Source organism: Calonectris borealis, chromosome 12, assembly GCF_964195595.1.
Source record: "Calonectris borealis chromosome 12, bCalBor7.hap1.2, whole genome shotgun sequence".
NCBI classification, from domain to species: domain Eukaryota; kingdom Metazoa; phylum Chordata; class Aves; order Procellariiformes; family Procellariidae; genus Calonectris; species Calonectris borealis.
The window spans coordinates 21134806-21149319 of NC_134323.1; the positions used below are offsets into that span (position 1 = coordinate 21134806).

At 49.0% G+C, this 14514-nt stretch overlaps 1 protein-coding gene across 1 annotated transcript in view; it reads right to left on the reverse strand.

Moving 5' to 3' along the window:
- Window positions 1-5405: 5405 nt before the first annotated feature.
- SLC7A5 (solute carrier family 7 member 5) overlaps window positions 5406-14514 on the reverse strand; it is a 41844-nt gene continuing 32735 nt past the window's right edge. Inside the window, exons 9-10 of the mRNA XM_075161569.1 lie at window positions 13484-13661; window positions 5406-11618 (exon numbers count right to left, since the gene is read on the reverse strand). Coding sequence (XP_075017670.1) covers window positions 11563-11618; window positions 13484-13661 — 234 coding nt within the window. The 3' untranslated portion in view covers window positions 5406-11562. The remainder of the gene's footprint in view (window positions 11619-13483; window positions 13662-14514) is intronic.

The window sequence follows — 14514 nt, forward strand, 5'->3', positions numbered from 1 at the left end:
CTGAGCGGGAGCTTCACCACCTGCCTTTCTCCTGGCAGAGGTAACACATCCCCTCTAGACATTGGTTTGGTTTTTTTCCTTTAACTGATCTCTGGTCTTTGCAGCAACGCTGCTCTCAGCTATAACATGCACCGGCACCTCCATGCAGCTTGTTACACCGCAAAACCTCCCGAATACCTGAGATGCCCGGACCTGATTTACGAGCTCTGCAAAGCCAAAGGCTAAGAGGGACGAGCTCTCCTGCCCTTGCAGAACGCAGCGGTTTCACAAGGCGAGGAGCTGCACGGGGAGAGGGGGGGAGCCCGTGCTTTTCCCAGACAAGTTAGAGCAGAAATGACCTCACTGAAATCCGGAGCCAGGCTCCTGGAGACGTTGACCAAATCAGCCAGAAAACTGGTCCAAAGTGGAGAACACACTGGTGTTCCCACCATGTAGTTACGCTTTTAGGGTTTGTACAGGCATATTGCCACATCCTTAGAATTGGCTTATGGCACTTAGCGTGCACAAAGCTCTGTGCCTTTTATTTTTATTACTCATTTTTGTGATAATACTGTTGACTGCTCTGGAGGCTACGAGATTCATAACTGGATGCCATTACAGACAGTACCTCATTTTCAGAAGTCTGGAGAGGTCTTTGATGATACCCTGCTCAAAGCTTGCTTTGAATTGTGCAAAGAGCCTGGCACAATGCATAGACAGAGCACGTATAAAGACCTTCTACTGGTCTGCGCAGAGGCAGCCGTGGACAAACGCATCCCTACCCACCGAGGATGCTTTGTAACCTGTGCACGTCCCTGTCACTGCCGGCGATGTGGTCTGGCTCTGAAGGGCACAGTGACAAGCGATGACAACCCACGCAGAGAAGCTGGGAGAGCAGGACAGGATCCTCGAGCTGGATCATTTCAGTGCTTATTGCCCTGGCTGCAAAGGGGAGGCAGGGAATCAGTTCCAAAAGGAGGTCTTGAAAAGAGCTCTTAATACAAAAAAAGAATTATTTTTCTTACATAACCTGTCATCCTGCCTGTTTCCGTTGTCTCAGGCACTGTCCCTCACGCCGGCATCCTTCCCCTGCTCAGCGCCTTGCCAGCTCCATCTAAACTGGGCTGCCGCTCGGCTCTTCGCTGGCCAGCACCGCTGCTACGGCTCCTGGTGCACACGGTGGGTAATTGGATTGTGCTGAAAGGGCTTTCAGCTAACCCAAATCCAGAGACAAGCTCCCCCAGGCACCTATTTAACAAGACTAAGGCAACAGGTACATTTTCTGCTCCAGCAAACCTTGACTGCAAGCTGACTTTCGGGGACAGGGTGCTGGCAGAGCTCTTCATGTGAACACGAGGTGCCTTGCATGGTGGCCCCAGAAGGACAGTGTCTGAAGGACAAGTTAGTTAAATTAGGAAAGAGAGGCTCAGGCAAGAGGAATTGTCATTTCTTACTTCCCTGGTCTCTAATTCTATGTAGGGTTCAAATGTTGATTTATCTTTCTTCTTGTGCAGCTTGGATGAAGACCAGGGGAATTTCCAGCACTTATTGCCCCACCTGATTCAGACAGCGCTTTTCATCGGTTCTCGGCAGGTGGGCAAGATTGTTCACAGCTGGGGAAACTGAGGCACAGCCAGGCACAATGGTGGTCGGCTGGAGGAGAGCCCAGATTTCCAGGTCCCCCCCAACCACACCACCATCTCCTCTGCCATCCATCCATCCCCAGTGGGGGGGAATGGCAGTCTGAGATAGGCAGAAAACTTGCATATTCAGTAAATATGCAGGGGGAAAAAACCTTCCAGATATCTGTAAAAAACCCTCTGTTATATTTCAAGGTCTGGTAATCAGGGGGTGAGAGGCATACTTTTTGTTAAAGATCTACAACACCCACTCTTCTATAAATCCTGTGCTGCTGAGCTCTGACACCTTAAACAGGTCTCCAGCAAAACCAGGACAGACTGGCATGTTCTGAAGAGACACCTTTATTTCACGGCTTTTGTACAACAGGTGAAATATTAGCAATTCCTTTTAAAAAAAAAAAGACTTCCAGGCAGAACTTCCATTGCTTCAATATTAAGGGGACAATTTTCTTGTCGGCTGTATTTTGCTGCAAGGAAGTCTGTCAACATCAATTCTCCTTTTATTAAATTTCCTCATACCCGTGTCTCGTATTTGGTGTATTAATTTCTCTGCCTCAAAGGATCCCTTTATTAGTTCTATCCACAATTCCTCGTCAGCTCCTTTATGTTTGCAGCCTTGAAGCAGTTCCCAGCCCATGTCACGCCCCACCCTTAGTGGCTTTGTTCCAACCCAAACATATTTAGTGCCTTTCATCTTTCGCACAAATCTTCAAATAAACAACTGTTTTATTGCTTTTTGCTGGGCTTGCCTCCAGTTTGCAGAGGCATTTCTACCTGCTGCTTCAAGGACTCACCCTTCTTTGGTGGCAGGCCCCCGTGCCTCTCTCCGTGCCACTCAAACACATAGGCGCTCCTGGGTTTGGGGAGGAAAATGTCCCAGTTTTGGTTCGAGGGAGGAAAAACGTCAGTCTCGCTGCCTGTGTGTCCTCCAGAAGGGCTGCGTTCCCATGCCTGCCCCCTCCCATCACTGCAACCTCCCGCCGTCAGGACAAGACCGAAGCTGGGGAGATGTGTCTAGACAGCTCGGTGCTGCCCAGGGACCACGCTGGGTCGACATGTGGCTCCCATGCAGCGAGTCCAGCGTGAGGCTTCCTCTACCACCGTGGGGCTTCCTTTGCCACCGTTGGTGAATTGACGTTCATCCTCCGGAGATGAAGGCACGGCTGCTGCAGTGGCACCAAAGGAAAGGACAACTGGGGGGGAGCCAAGAGTCGACACACGGCCGAAGGACCACGTCTCCAGCGGCCATCAGTAGTGATCTTTCAGAGAAAACTCGTTTGAAACACGAGGTCTGATCCCTTCCCCGGTTTGTCCTTCCAGCCTCGGACTCACAAAGATGGTGCTGGAGGCTGAGGCTGCACTAGGGCTGTTGCAGTTAATAACAAACCCTTTTATCTGAGCTGTTTTTGAACTTTTGTGCACACATAAAAGTCGTCTCAACAACATCCCCTGACACTGAACGCATGATTAATGCTGCCGTGTGCGAAAAAACACTTCCTGCCTTTGTTTCGGGCCGTCCGCCTGAGCGCTCGCCCGGTGCTCGTGCGACAGCAAGTCCGAGTCCTCTCCCTCTCCTGCAGCCCTGCAGCCCCCAGCCCCGCTGGGGTGACCGGACCAGCTCAGCACTCAGGACGGGCACATGGAGTGACATTACACAGCAGCATTGCGATTCTTCTTTTTCATTTTCACTTCCTAACACTCTTCTCATCTGCAGTTTTATTGCCCTGTCAGGAGATCCCTCGTTGCAGTCAACTTTCTATTTCATAAGCCTGAAAATGTTTGTTCTCCAGGAGACTTTGCCACCCCTGTCCATCTCCTTTTCCAGATGTTGTGCGCTGAACTGGCCTGAACCAAGAGAAGATCCGTAGGCAAGCTCTGCAGACCACCTCCCTCCACTATTAACTACTTTTGCCAGTGTTGTTGCTCTCCCAAACAATTATCACTTAAAATTAATTCCTTCTTTCCCGTGGGAAACTCAAAGAGACCTGAGCCTGCTGAAAAACCAAGGATACAAGGCACTGGAAGCTTGGTGGTCTGCCTGGGACTGACCTCCCTGTACAAAAGCTGCGTGTTTCTCCCCAGGATGCTCTTCTCTGTCTCTCTGTATCCTCTACAACCACTTCTTGCAACCGGTCTGGGCTACTCCTGGACCCTTTACCTGAACCAGCATCCCATTTGCCGGTTCCCATACCATGGGCATCGCTGCCGTGTTGTGCAGCGGGTTGCACGTGCCTGCTGGCAGCACTTAATCTGATCTGGGACATTTGCAGCTCTTGAAGGCCTCAGAATCCCAGAGCTGGAGCTTTGCTCGGAAACACGATGCTTTATCTGGCAGCAATTCCTTGGGCTAGCTCCCTGTGAAGAAAGGCTCCAACATGGGAACTTCTCCAAGCAAGGCTGTAGCAAACACGGATGCAAGTAACTCATTTCGTTTCTGTGCTACTGCCTTATCCGTCTGCTAAAGCGCCTTGCGGCACAGCGCGGGGCCCGCGGGGTCTCTGGCAGGGCGTCACAGCCCTTCTCCTCCTTGTGCTGTCAGCGTCCCACTTGTGAACGTACTGTTGACTTGTCTTACTGAGGTTTCGTATTTAATTTGCCAGAGCTTCTTCCCTCTTCTGTTTTCCTTCTTTGGCCACAACTGTCACTTGTTGAATGATCTCTTTTAAATCACTAATGGCACAGGCTATTCTGCTGTTTAGCCATGCTGGCTTTTAGAGATGTTTTTCTTAGATTACTTAAATTCTTCCACTAATGCCATGTTGGAGAGCCTCTGTGCCCCTTGTCGCACACATTATCCTTGTAACTGCATTCTCATTTCTGCACCTCTAACTTCTTCCGTTTTTTATATGTATGTATTTGAAGTTAAATGTTACTGGGGTAGCTGGGTTTGGTTTTACAAGGAGGTTGGGCTTAGGCATGTAACGCTGCCGATTCTCTCTTCCAGTGTTACTTTCTGAAACGGCCACAGTGCTCGAGAGTGAATCAAGAATTGCCTCTTTCTTGTGAATTCTGTCATTTTTCAAGACATCAGTTGACTGTAGCGTCTAAAATTCAGTATGAAATTTGTATAGAACATCTATTCAGCGTATGTAGGCATCACTGAAGTCTGCCTTTACTACTGGGTTTTCTTTGCAGCCTTCCTCAGCTCCTTTAGCATTTCATGCCCGTTTCTTCCTCTTGGGTGTGTGTGTCAACAGAATAGTCTCAGCACCATCCTCTCCTTTAGGAAGGAAAATTTTTGAGCTCTGCCATCTGCACACCCAAAAGCGCAAATCTTCAAGCAACCCCCCCACCTCCACCCTTCTGTGTGGCTGAGCGTCCCCTCTCCTCCCACTAGCCAGGGCTCCTGCAGACAGAGCATCTCTAGCGTGGAAGGACACGGGGAAGAGGGATTGCAGCAGAGGAGCACTTTCCCCGTATAAAGTTTGATACCTTCTTGCTGTTAAGACATCTTTTTTGGCTGCAAGCTTTTATCAGCAGCATCTCTGTCATGTAATCATGCAGATACACCCTGGGAATTAGGACATCTGTCATCTGCTCCCACCTCTTGCCCAAAGCTCACCACTTTCCTATTCCCTTAGTTTTAACACATGCAAAACCAGGAACGGTAACTAGAATTTAAAAAAGGAGGATGGTGCTAGAGGAATGGATGCTGTCATTGCTCAGCTATGCTCCTAGACCCGTCTGCAAGAGGAACGCTTGGGCGCCCAGGGCTCAGGTGCTGGTGGATGTGGGATAAACAAGGCAAAATAAAAGTTTTAGAGGCAAAGACCAGCAACAAGAGAGTTGTAATTCAGCTTTCTTTGTTAAAAAAACAAAACAAAACAACAACCTGAACCACCCAAACATTTAACAGATTTGTTAACCACAGACATAAAAGAATCAAGAAATACTAGAAAAAATACATTGCAGGAGACATCTTGTTTTACAAGGCAATTTGATTAAATTACTACTGGCTGACCAGCACTTGGTCAGTCGTGGAATAGCTGTGTTGACAGGAACACAAACATTGTAAATAGACAGCGCTTACTGTAGAAGTATTAAGACTAAAAGATATTTACCCCTTAAAATAAATAGAACGTCATCTACAGCAACATTTAAATTAGTAAAATATTTTTAAAGCAACCAAATATAACAAAATTGTAAATCAGGTCTATATTTTCTTCTGTATGTTAAGATCCTTTTTTTCTGTGTTTTTAAAAAAAAACCAACAAAAATATGAACTTTAGAAGAAAGGTATCTCTGAAAAGTCAGATTATTCACTGGAAGTGAATTTCACCCTCCGTATGTTCTGCGGGCCAGCGCAAGGTCTGGGTACCACTTAAAATTCTTCCTTTGCAAGGATTTAGGTGGGACACGGACCTCACCCTGTCCGCTGAACAAATAAGGATTTTCTTCCCTTGTGTGAAATTTATCCCAGCGCAGGAGACGCAGCCAGACCCCGCAGCGCCACGTCCCGCTGGCTGGGATGCGGGAGAGCATCCGAGCGCTTGCAGAGCCCCTGCACAGAGATGAACGTCACCCAACGGGTGTAATTTAGATGTAGATATAAAGTCTCTTTTAGGCCATTTAAAAATTAATTCAGTATTTAAAAAAATATTTTTTTTTCTCATTAACACTTCAACAGCTGGAGGAAGCAACGCCCCTTCTCACGCAAGGAACAGGGGGCTAAAAGCAAAGAAATAATCCTCTGGACATCGGTTCCTTAGGGGCGACCTAATCCAAGCCACATTTCCTACGTGCAGCTGAACAGCACTTGGCTTTGACTCCCAGCAGCATCCCGCACACACGCACCCCCCCAGCCCAGCTGCTAGTTCCAGTTCAGGCCGTGTAAACTGGGAAGAAACTTCTCAAGTACGGGCAAAACCAGCGTAAGGCTGGCCGGCTGTAACTCATCAAGAAGCCTCCAGAAATGAAGAGCCCCTTGAGCATCCCTCAACGCCGAGGTCTCGCGGGATGCCCTGGCACGGGCAGGGTCCCCGGCGGAGGCACGGGAGCAGATTCCCATCGCCGCAGGGAGCCGGCTGCCGCGCTCCCTGGTCGGAAGCCAAGCGCCGCCGGCTCCAGCCGCGCCAGCCCGTCCCGTGGCCGGAGATGCTCGCCGGGCTCCCAGGGCCCGCACAAGGCTGCGATTCAGTCCGCGGGGCTCTGCCGAGGTCACGGCGCTGGCCGGCAGACCTCAGCAGGAGCCCCGGGGAGGAACCGGAGCCGTCTCGCCTCTGGGCTGCCCGTTCCCAAGCTCCAGTAGGAAGATTTGTTCCAGCCCTTTCTCAACGGCCAATGTTGCCTTCTCCTTTGATGTCATTAGAAACGGAGTTGTGCAACCAGTTGATGGAAAAGCTGGTGTCCCACAAGAACAGCCCCAAACAGCCAGAGTGTTGCGTAATGACAACATTTGGCTGTTTCCTTCTTTTTTTTTTTAATTTTATTTATTTTTTATTAAAGCCCGAGAACACTGTAGCCTCAGCTGAAGGCACGGGTATCTTCCCCGACTGAGAGGAAACCTTCCCTGCGATTCCCCACAGCTGGACCGAGACTCTGCCACTGCGAACATCTCTCCGTGGTTGGGAAGTCGCAGCCGACTGTGCAACGCCGCTGCCCCTCGAGGGCTCTGCTCTCGGGGCAGACCCACAGTGGAGGAACCCATGGGGGAGCCCAATTTATTCCCCTGCCTGAGCTGCCCGCAGGGAGAGGGCTCGGAGAACAACAAAGCCACTTCTTACAAGTTTCAGTCCAGTTGAAGGGTCTTTAAAGTTTGTTCAACAGTGACAGAGTCCCTTTGAACTTCGTATCGACAAGGGTGCCATTAAAAACAAAAGCATGTTTACCAGAACATGGTATCTGAGATGGAAAACACTGCAAATACTGCAGGAAGTTTAAAAAAAAAAAGAAAAAAAGAAAAAAAATTAAAATCCACCTAGGATGGCTTAAATCCCCCCCATTTTTGGCCGGGCGCATTCTGCAGGGCTGGTTCCCCTCTCAGCCGGGAAGAAGGTTTCTCAATTAGAAAGAGGAACCCAACGGGTAAGGAAGCGCCTGGCCGCCGGCTCCTGCCCTACTGTTTAGCAATCCCTGCGGGATGCTATTCTGTGAACACCCCTAACAACTGCCTGCCTGGGAGTCTAAATACTTAAAAACAAGCTAAGAGCAGCTTGAAAGGGGGTTTAGTACAAGGACCAAGGAACTACTGCGGCACAGCCATCGCTTGCAGGAATATGCAGCCACGGCTCCACGGTTGGACTCGATCATCTTAACCATCTTTTCCAACCTAATGATTCTGTGATACCACTGACACGACTGCTCCGGCTGTATTTGCAGAATACTGTCATATGAAAAAGATTCACGCGGTACCTCGTTTAACTGTGGCTACTGTTTAGGGAAGCAAACTCACGGTCACTGTGGCTGTATGTGTCCTTTGCGGGAAGGGTTTATCTCCCTTGGTGGGTTGCAACAGGCGTGACCGATCACGGGCTCGAAAGAGCACAAGCAAACAGAGAAACAACAGAAAAATCCCACATCCAGTGCTGGGAACAATGAGAAATTTTCTGTGAAGTCTCTGCTGCTCCCCTCGCCCTCCGTGACGCATCTCATTCCACATTTGAGGAAAACAAGCGGCAAGGAGGTCTTTCACGGGGATTTTTCCATACCAAAATCCAGCTGAACATGGCAAGCCCCCGAGGGCAGCAGACACTCCTGGCTGATCCGAGTTACAAGCTGTCGTGCTGGACAGCAGATGCTGCTAACAGCAGTTTCACCCATTAGAGTGAAAATTACTTTAGTTGTGTTTTCGTTATAAAATTAAATTCAGTTTTACCCCCTTACTCGCTATCTCCCTAACCTCCAGGAAAAAATAACCCAACCTCTTACAGCCATGTCACCAAGCTCTGGTGGAGGGGAACTATCAGGGTCAATGAATCAGGGATAAAAGAAACCAGGTTTTTGAAAGGTAAACTTTGAGATGTGAGCTGATGATTCAACATTTTTGTCATTCTGTGCTGGTACCTGGTTCAGTTTCTTGCTATACCTCTATTGCCATGGAGACGCTGGCGACATCACCACGAAACATACGGTGTCAATGCCAGAGCCAGCAGGTTAGTACAAGAGAAAGATCTTTCGCAGCAAGTGAAGAATCGTGAAAATTCATCAAGAGCAAGCAAGCGAGTTAAGGATTTAATTAAAGATCAGTTAATCAATTAAAAAAATATTTCTCGGTGTGACATCTCCTCTTTAAAAACCAGTGTGAAAGGTTCACCAAGAGGATATTGTGTAGTGATGCATCTTCATCACTGATGAAAGTCATTTAAAGATGTGTCCAAAACAAGCAACCCCCACGCCTCTGGGAGACTTGGACCTATTTCCGAGCTCTCTGTGGCTTGGACTTGAGTGCTAATTTACATTGGATTGAGGTGGCTGAGAGCTAAAATCCCTTTCGTTTGCATCACAAGTAATTCTGCTGGTATATATTAGCACTGAGAGCCCCTACGTTGAACCCAGGCCCTGCAGGAAACCGGCCCTGGGACCACTATAGCCAAAAAACTGCAGACCAAGTGGAAGGTGACAGACTGAGGTTCTTGATGAAACGGGTCCAGCATAAGCAGTGATTTCCCATCACCACCCTGCCAAAGCACCTCAGCCTTCAGCTGGAAGAGGATACCAAAAATCGAGTTCAGGTTTTATGGTTCACGACCTTATTTATGCAAACGCCTCTCTGCAGGCACTGGATCTGAGATGCTCCAATTCATTGCACATAGGTCCCCGAACAGCCAGGCACTGGCCATAACTTTGGGTTCTTCTGCACGGTAGATGTACCCAAACCAGCTGCAACTCTCCACAGGTTAACTTAGCTCCAGGAGAGCTCAACGCTAACACGTGTGAAGCGGCACCTGAGCTGCTTGGGTATCTCTACGCTGTGCTGCCATGGAATAAGCAACCTGACAGCAAAGGCTTTCAGCGTGATGATTGTCTCACCTATTCCTCCTGCACTGCCTCAAAGCAAAGACGTGTGGTTGGCGAAGCAAGAGCAAAGAGCGGCACGTAGACGTAGCCACGGTCATTGTCACACACGCGTGAACAGAAGCTGCCACCTGCTATAACTCGCACTCTTTTTTTGCTAAAGAACTTCCTAAAAGGACAAAGCATGAGCTAGTACCATCACTGCCCTTAATACCTCTTCATCCAAAATAACTCTATGCTAAGAGGAGAATCTGGTAGAAAGCGTTAGCTCTTGGAGGATCCCAGCTTCCAAACAGCTTAGTTTACAAAAATATTGAGGAGAAAAAGTAGTTCAACAAGCCATTTGCACAAAGCACAAGCACAAAGAAGAACCGTAACAGAGACTGAAGCAGCTCACTTGTGGGAAAAAGATGCTTTTGACTTCCAACTGACTACCACCTTGAGCGCAGAGGCATTATGAGCAAATTGTTCAAGAACTACAGTTTTGCTGAAAAGGTGATGCTTTTGACCAAATACAGCAACATGTTCCTAAGAGGAGAGTTTTGATTACTCGGGAACTAGAGGAATTTTGGGTGGGCTCAGGGGATGGGACTGCACCACCCACAACAGCAAAACAAGATTTCGCATGCGGATCGTGGTTTATGCTCAAAGACCACCCCCTGAACGGGGGGATGTTGGTGGGGGCATCTCACCAAGCCAAACCTGATGCTGCAGTTTTGCACGAAGGAGGAACAGCCCCCAGTCCCTGCTTAGAGCAAAACAGACCATCTACAGCAGAGATTAAAGCCGGGCTCCAGCCGTCCGGGGACATCTGCCCCTTTCTACCCCCAGAGCCAGTCGGTCCCATCTCCACTGCATGTTCTGGAAAAGACACAGCGTAACAAAGGGCACGGTGACAGGCAATGCACAGACAGACCCCAGGGAACGAGCCAAGGGAATCCCACCCTTATTTTCTCTTTGCAGATGGTTTAGGAGCAAACATGAATCACACCAAGGGCAACGAACAGAGCCATTTGGAGAGCATGATGTTGCTCATCCCATGCTGGATGACAGCCTACCTACAGAAAAACACGGAGTGAGCAAGCCAAGGACTTGGCCTTCTGCTAATTGCAATTCCCTGGGTTTATCAGGAGGAACTCCACCCTGTGCTAGTTCACAGGGCCACAGGATGGGCATTCTGGAGAAGAGCATCCCGGAGGACTGGCTCAATAGCAGGGAGATGGCTTGGATCTGAGAGTTAAAAGCCAGGCAGTGGCAGGGGACCCCGAGTGCTCTTGTCAAGAACGCAATGAAAGTCAGACGAGGCCTCCCCACATCATTCCTCTGACACTAATTCTGCTCTGCCTTGTCTCACCTAAGTCACTGCCAGCGGACAGAGTCCAAAGCGTCCAGCAGCATGTATTTTGGTATGAGCTTGTGTGTGTGTGAGCGTGTGAGCCAACGTCAGCCAACCTTTGCTTCCCAACCACCCGCCCTTGACCAGGGTGGGCCAGGCTCAGGACCACCCTGCGGCTCTGCGACAGTCCCAGCCCCAGACACAGGCACGTTCGTACAGCTGGCAACAAGCAAACCGGGCTCGTGAGCAGATCCGCCGTCGTCTGGGGGATCTCAGACCCTAACCAAGTCAGCCTACACAGCACTGAAGTACAGCCCTCAGTGTCACACACACACACAGAGGCTGGTCGGACTCGCTGTCGCCGCACAGGCAGGACCCCTTTGAAGCTGCCGGCAGGAATTCTTCCTCCTGGCCCACAATCGTACCAAGAACTTCTTATCGCAGGGTTGCTCATCTGCCAGGCTAAAGGGTGGTGATGGAGGGGCTGGAGGAGGCAAGGCAGAGCTGGGGGCATGGTGTCAGACACAAAGCAGCTCCGACGGGGTGCTCCAGTGCCTAGGTTTCGTTTACGAGGGATCAGAAGCGTCTTCTCTTTGTGTCGTCTTAAAATAATATTGTGCGTTTCCTTGAGCTGAATGTCTCTGCTTTTCCTGCTTATGATTCTTGCGGAACCACTTCCATCAGTTTCTGGCACAGGACTGTTGCGGAGACTATGGGGAAGAAAGCAAAGTACAGGTCAGAGATTGTACGCAGGGGCCCAACATATATCTTGGTCTCGGTTCGTGACACTCTGCCTCAAAAGGGCCGACCTATTTGCCTCCCCACTGTGGTTCTGAGCAAGATTAGTCCAAATACAATTTAAGACTTGAAAGCAAATGAGCCGCGGGCTACTCTCTACTCGTGCCCAGAACTTAAATGTGTAACGCTGGGAGCTTTGCTCCTGCAGCAAGGATGCTGTGCCGCCCCGAGAGAGGCTCCGGTACTTCTTGACACCAGTTTCTAATTGCATGGTGACACGGTTACTACGTTTGGATGCCAGAACTGCAAGCAGCCAAAACAGAGTCAGGCACAATAGCAGGAATGGGCATAGAAAATATGAGCCAATGCTTTTAGTTCCAATTTTGAAAACCTTGGCTGTACGTGCACACAGCTTCTTTAAAGGCTCAAGTACCCGGGACAAAACCAGCTCAGCATACTGAACACAAGGCAGAGCCCACCGCCTTGCACAGAGCGGGTGAAGAGCAAAGGAAGCATTTCAGATGCAAGTTGGCACAGGAAAGGTGCTAAACTGAAGGAACTTCATTTTTCCACCCGTTAGTTTTGGTGGCTGGTATCCAAACACACCTGTGCCTTCTGCTGCTTCACTGCGTGTTTGGAGATCACAAGATAGTCTTGCCAGGTAAAGCTAACACTAATTCTAACTACACACGAAGTCAAACTCGGATCAGTTGGAGGTGATCAAATTATCTGCAATATATGAATATAAATGTGTTTAAAGTTCCTATGTTTCTAACTGGACATTGCAGGATTATCATTCTGTGTTCCCAGAATATTTTCTATCTTCTCCTTACAAGCCTTTGGTGGTGGAAAACAATTAATATGGTAATTTGCCACCCAGGCACTGCAAAAATGGCTTTTCCAGGAACTGAGCCTAATATTCAGAATAAAAAAGTGAGTGAGAGAGAGAGATGGCGGGGGGGAAAGAGTAACAAGTGCTGAGCACTGTTAAAAGCCTTTTTCTTCTTCATAAAAAGCATCCAGCTAAGGCTGGGCATTTCTACTTGTCTGCTTTTCTAGGTCAGCCTGTTGTGTGAGAGCTGGGAGGCAGATGGTAGAGTTTAGTTACTTGGACAACACGGATTTACTTTCTTGATTCAGTTGTTCAGACAGAGGTTACACGCGCCAAGCACAGCCTCTCCATCCCTTCAAAACACTCCTTGGTGCAGTGTCAGCCGCTGGAAAACCTTATACAAAGATACCTTAAAAATAAACCTCGTAAGAGAAAACATCCAGGGGATTTTCCCCTCCCTCTGCTCTGCTGCCACATTTTGATGCCAAGGAGAGCTTTGACTGCATCAGAAACGTTAGCACTGGCTAAGCGATGGATTGGGACTAATTACGAATTTTCAGCAGTCGAACTGAGGCCAACTGTGCTCAGACTGTTACGCTGGTACTTCTTTTCCCTTCCTACACCACTAGAAAGGGATTCTCTGCTGACAAAAGGCTTGACCCTGTGCTTTTACAGGGGGCAGAAGAAAGGCAGCAATGTGCTCAGCAAATTACACTCCACTGCATAACAACCACCTGTTTGCCAAGATAAAAAAAACCCATGGTATTTGGCCCAAACTTTGCAATTATTGGAAGTCAGGGTGCATTTTGGGTGCTTGGTAGATAAGGTAATCATCAGGTTAAAACCTGTTACACTTAAAGAAGAATTGATCAGAGCCAAGACATTGGAAGCCTCCACTACACGAAGGAGAGCCAGTGCTACTAGCTGTAGCATGCTCACCAGGAAGCTGCTATTTTTGGAGCAAAAGCCAAGGCTGCACCCCTGCTCTCCACTGGTAATACTTACAGATGCCTTGGAGAACCCACTTGGGCTTGTTTTGCCACCAGACCCCGAAAAAGTAAACAGGGATCCCACTGAAGATGATTGCAAAGCCAATCGCGCATTCCTTCGGTGTCGTCCAGAAGGAAACAGCAATGAGAAACAAGCAGGCCAGGATGAAGAAAACGGGCAGGCAGATGTTCACCTAAACAAGACCCAAAGATCAGGTTAGAAGTTGTATCAGGGGAACAGGGTACACTTTCAGTGGAGTTTATCTAGCTGTACAGCCTGGGGAGGGAAGGAGTTCGTGTCCCAGCGTGGACCCCTACGGGGACAGTCCTCCTGTCTGTCCCCGTGCTCTGAACAAGGGGACCATGACCTTGAACTGCCATGGGGAAGGTATCGATTTAGGCAGCGCTCTTCACCAATCCTGGAGAAAACAGATGCAGGCTAACACCTAACACGTACATTTAAAACCAGCAAAACAATGCATGAAGATGTGGCTTGCCAAGAGCCATGAGCCTTTCTCAGCACCCTTTTTTTGACCCCAGTTCCATGCTTGAATGATTCCTTGTAGAAAGCACCTGTACCAACAGCATCAAATCCAGCAGCAACCACAGCACAAGCCACCGCATCTTCACGGCAGTTTCTTGGGGGACTCGGCTACGCTGCTCTGAGCAGGGCACCTGCTGAGAGCAGCCCAGCTTTTAGAAGAAAAACCAAAAATGGAAGGAAACGCCCTGCAAAGAGTTACTTTGGGAAGGCACCGGTACAGGTCTGTGAGTTTGTTTCTCTCTGGCTGCCTGTTGCCTGGCAGAGACCTGAGTGTGCTGGGGGATGAGTGAGAAACATGCCTTTAGGGAAGGCAGACATGCTTGTGGCTGACATGATCCTGGCCTCCTCCCAGATGGGACACGGTACTGCCAAGCTGGCCAAGGACAAAGAGAACAAAGTTCTCATCTCTGCAGGCGTGGGTTTGTCTGCTTTATTAAAAAACTATTTTAAGTGAATTCCATGATGGTACAGGGTGTTTCACTGAGAGCCACAGCCTATGATTT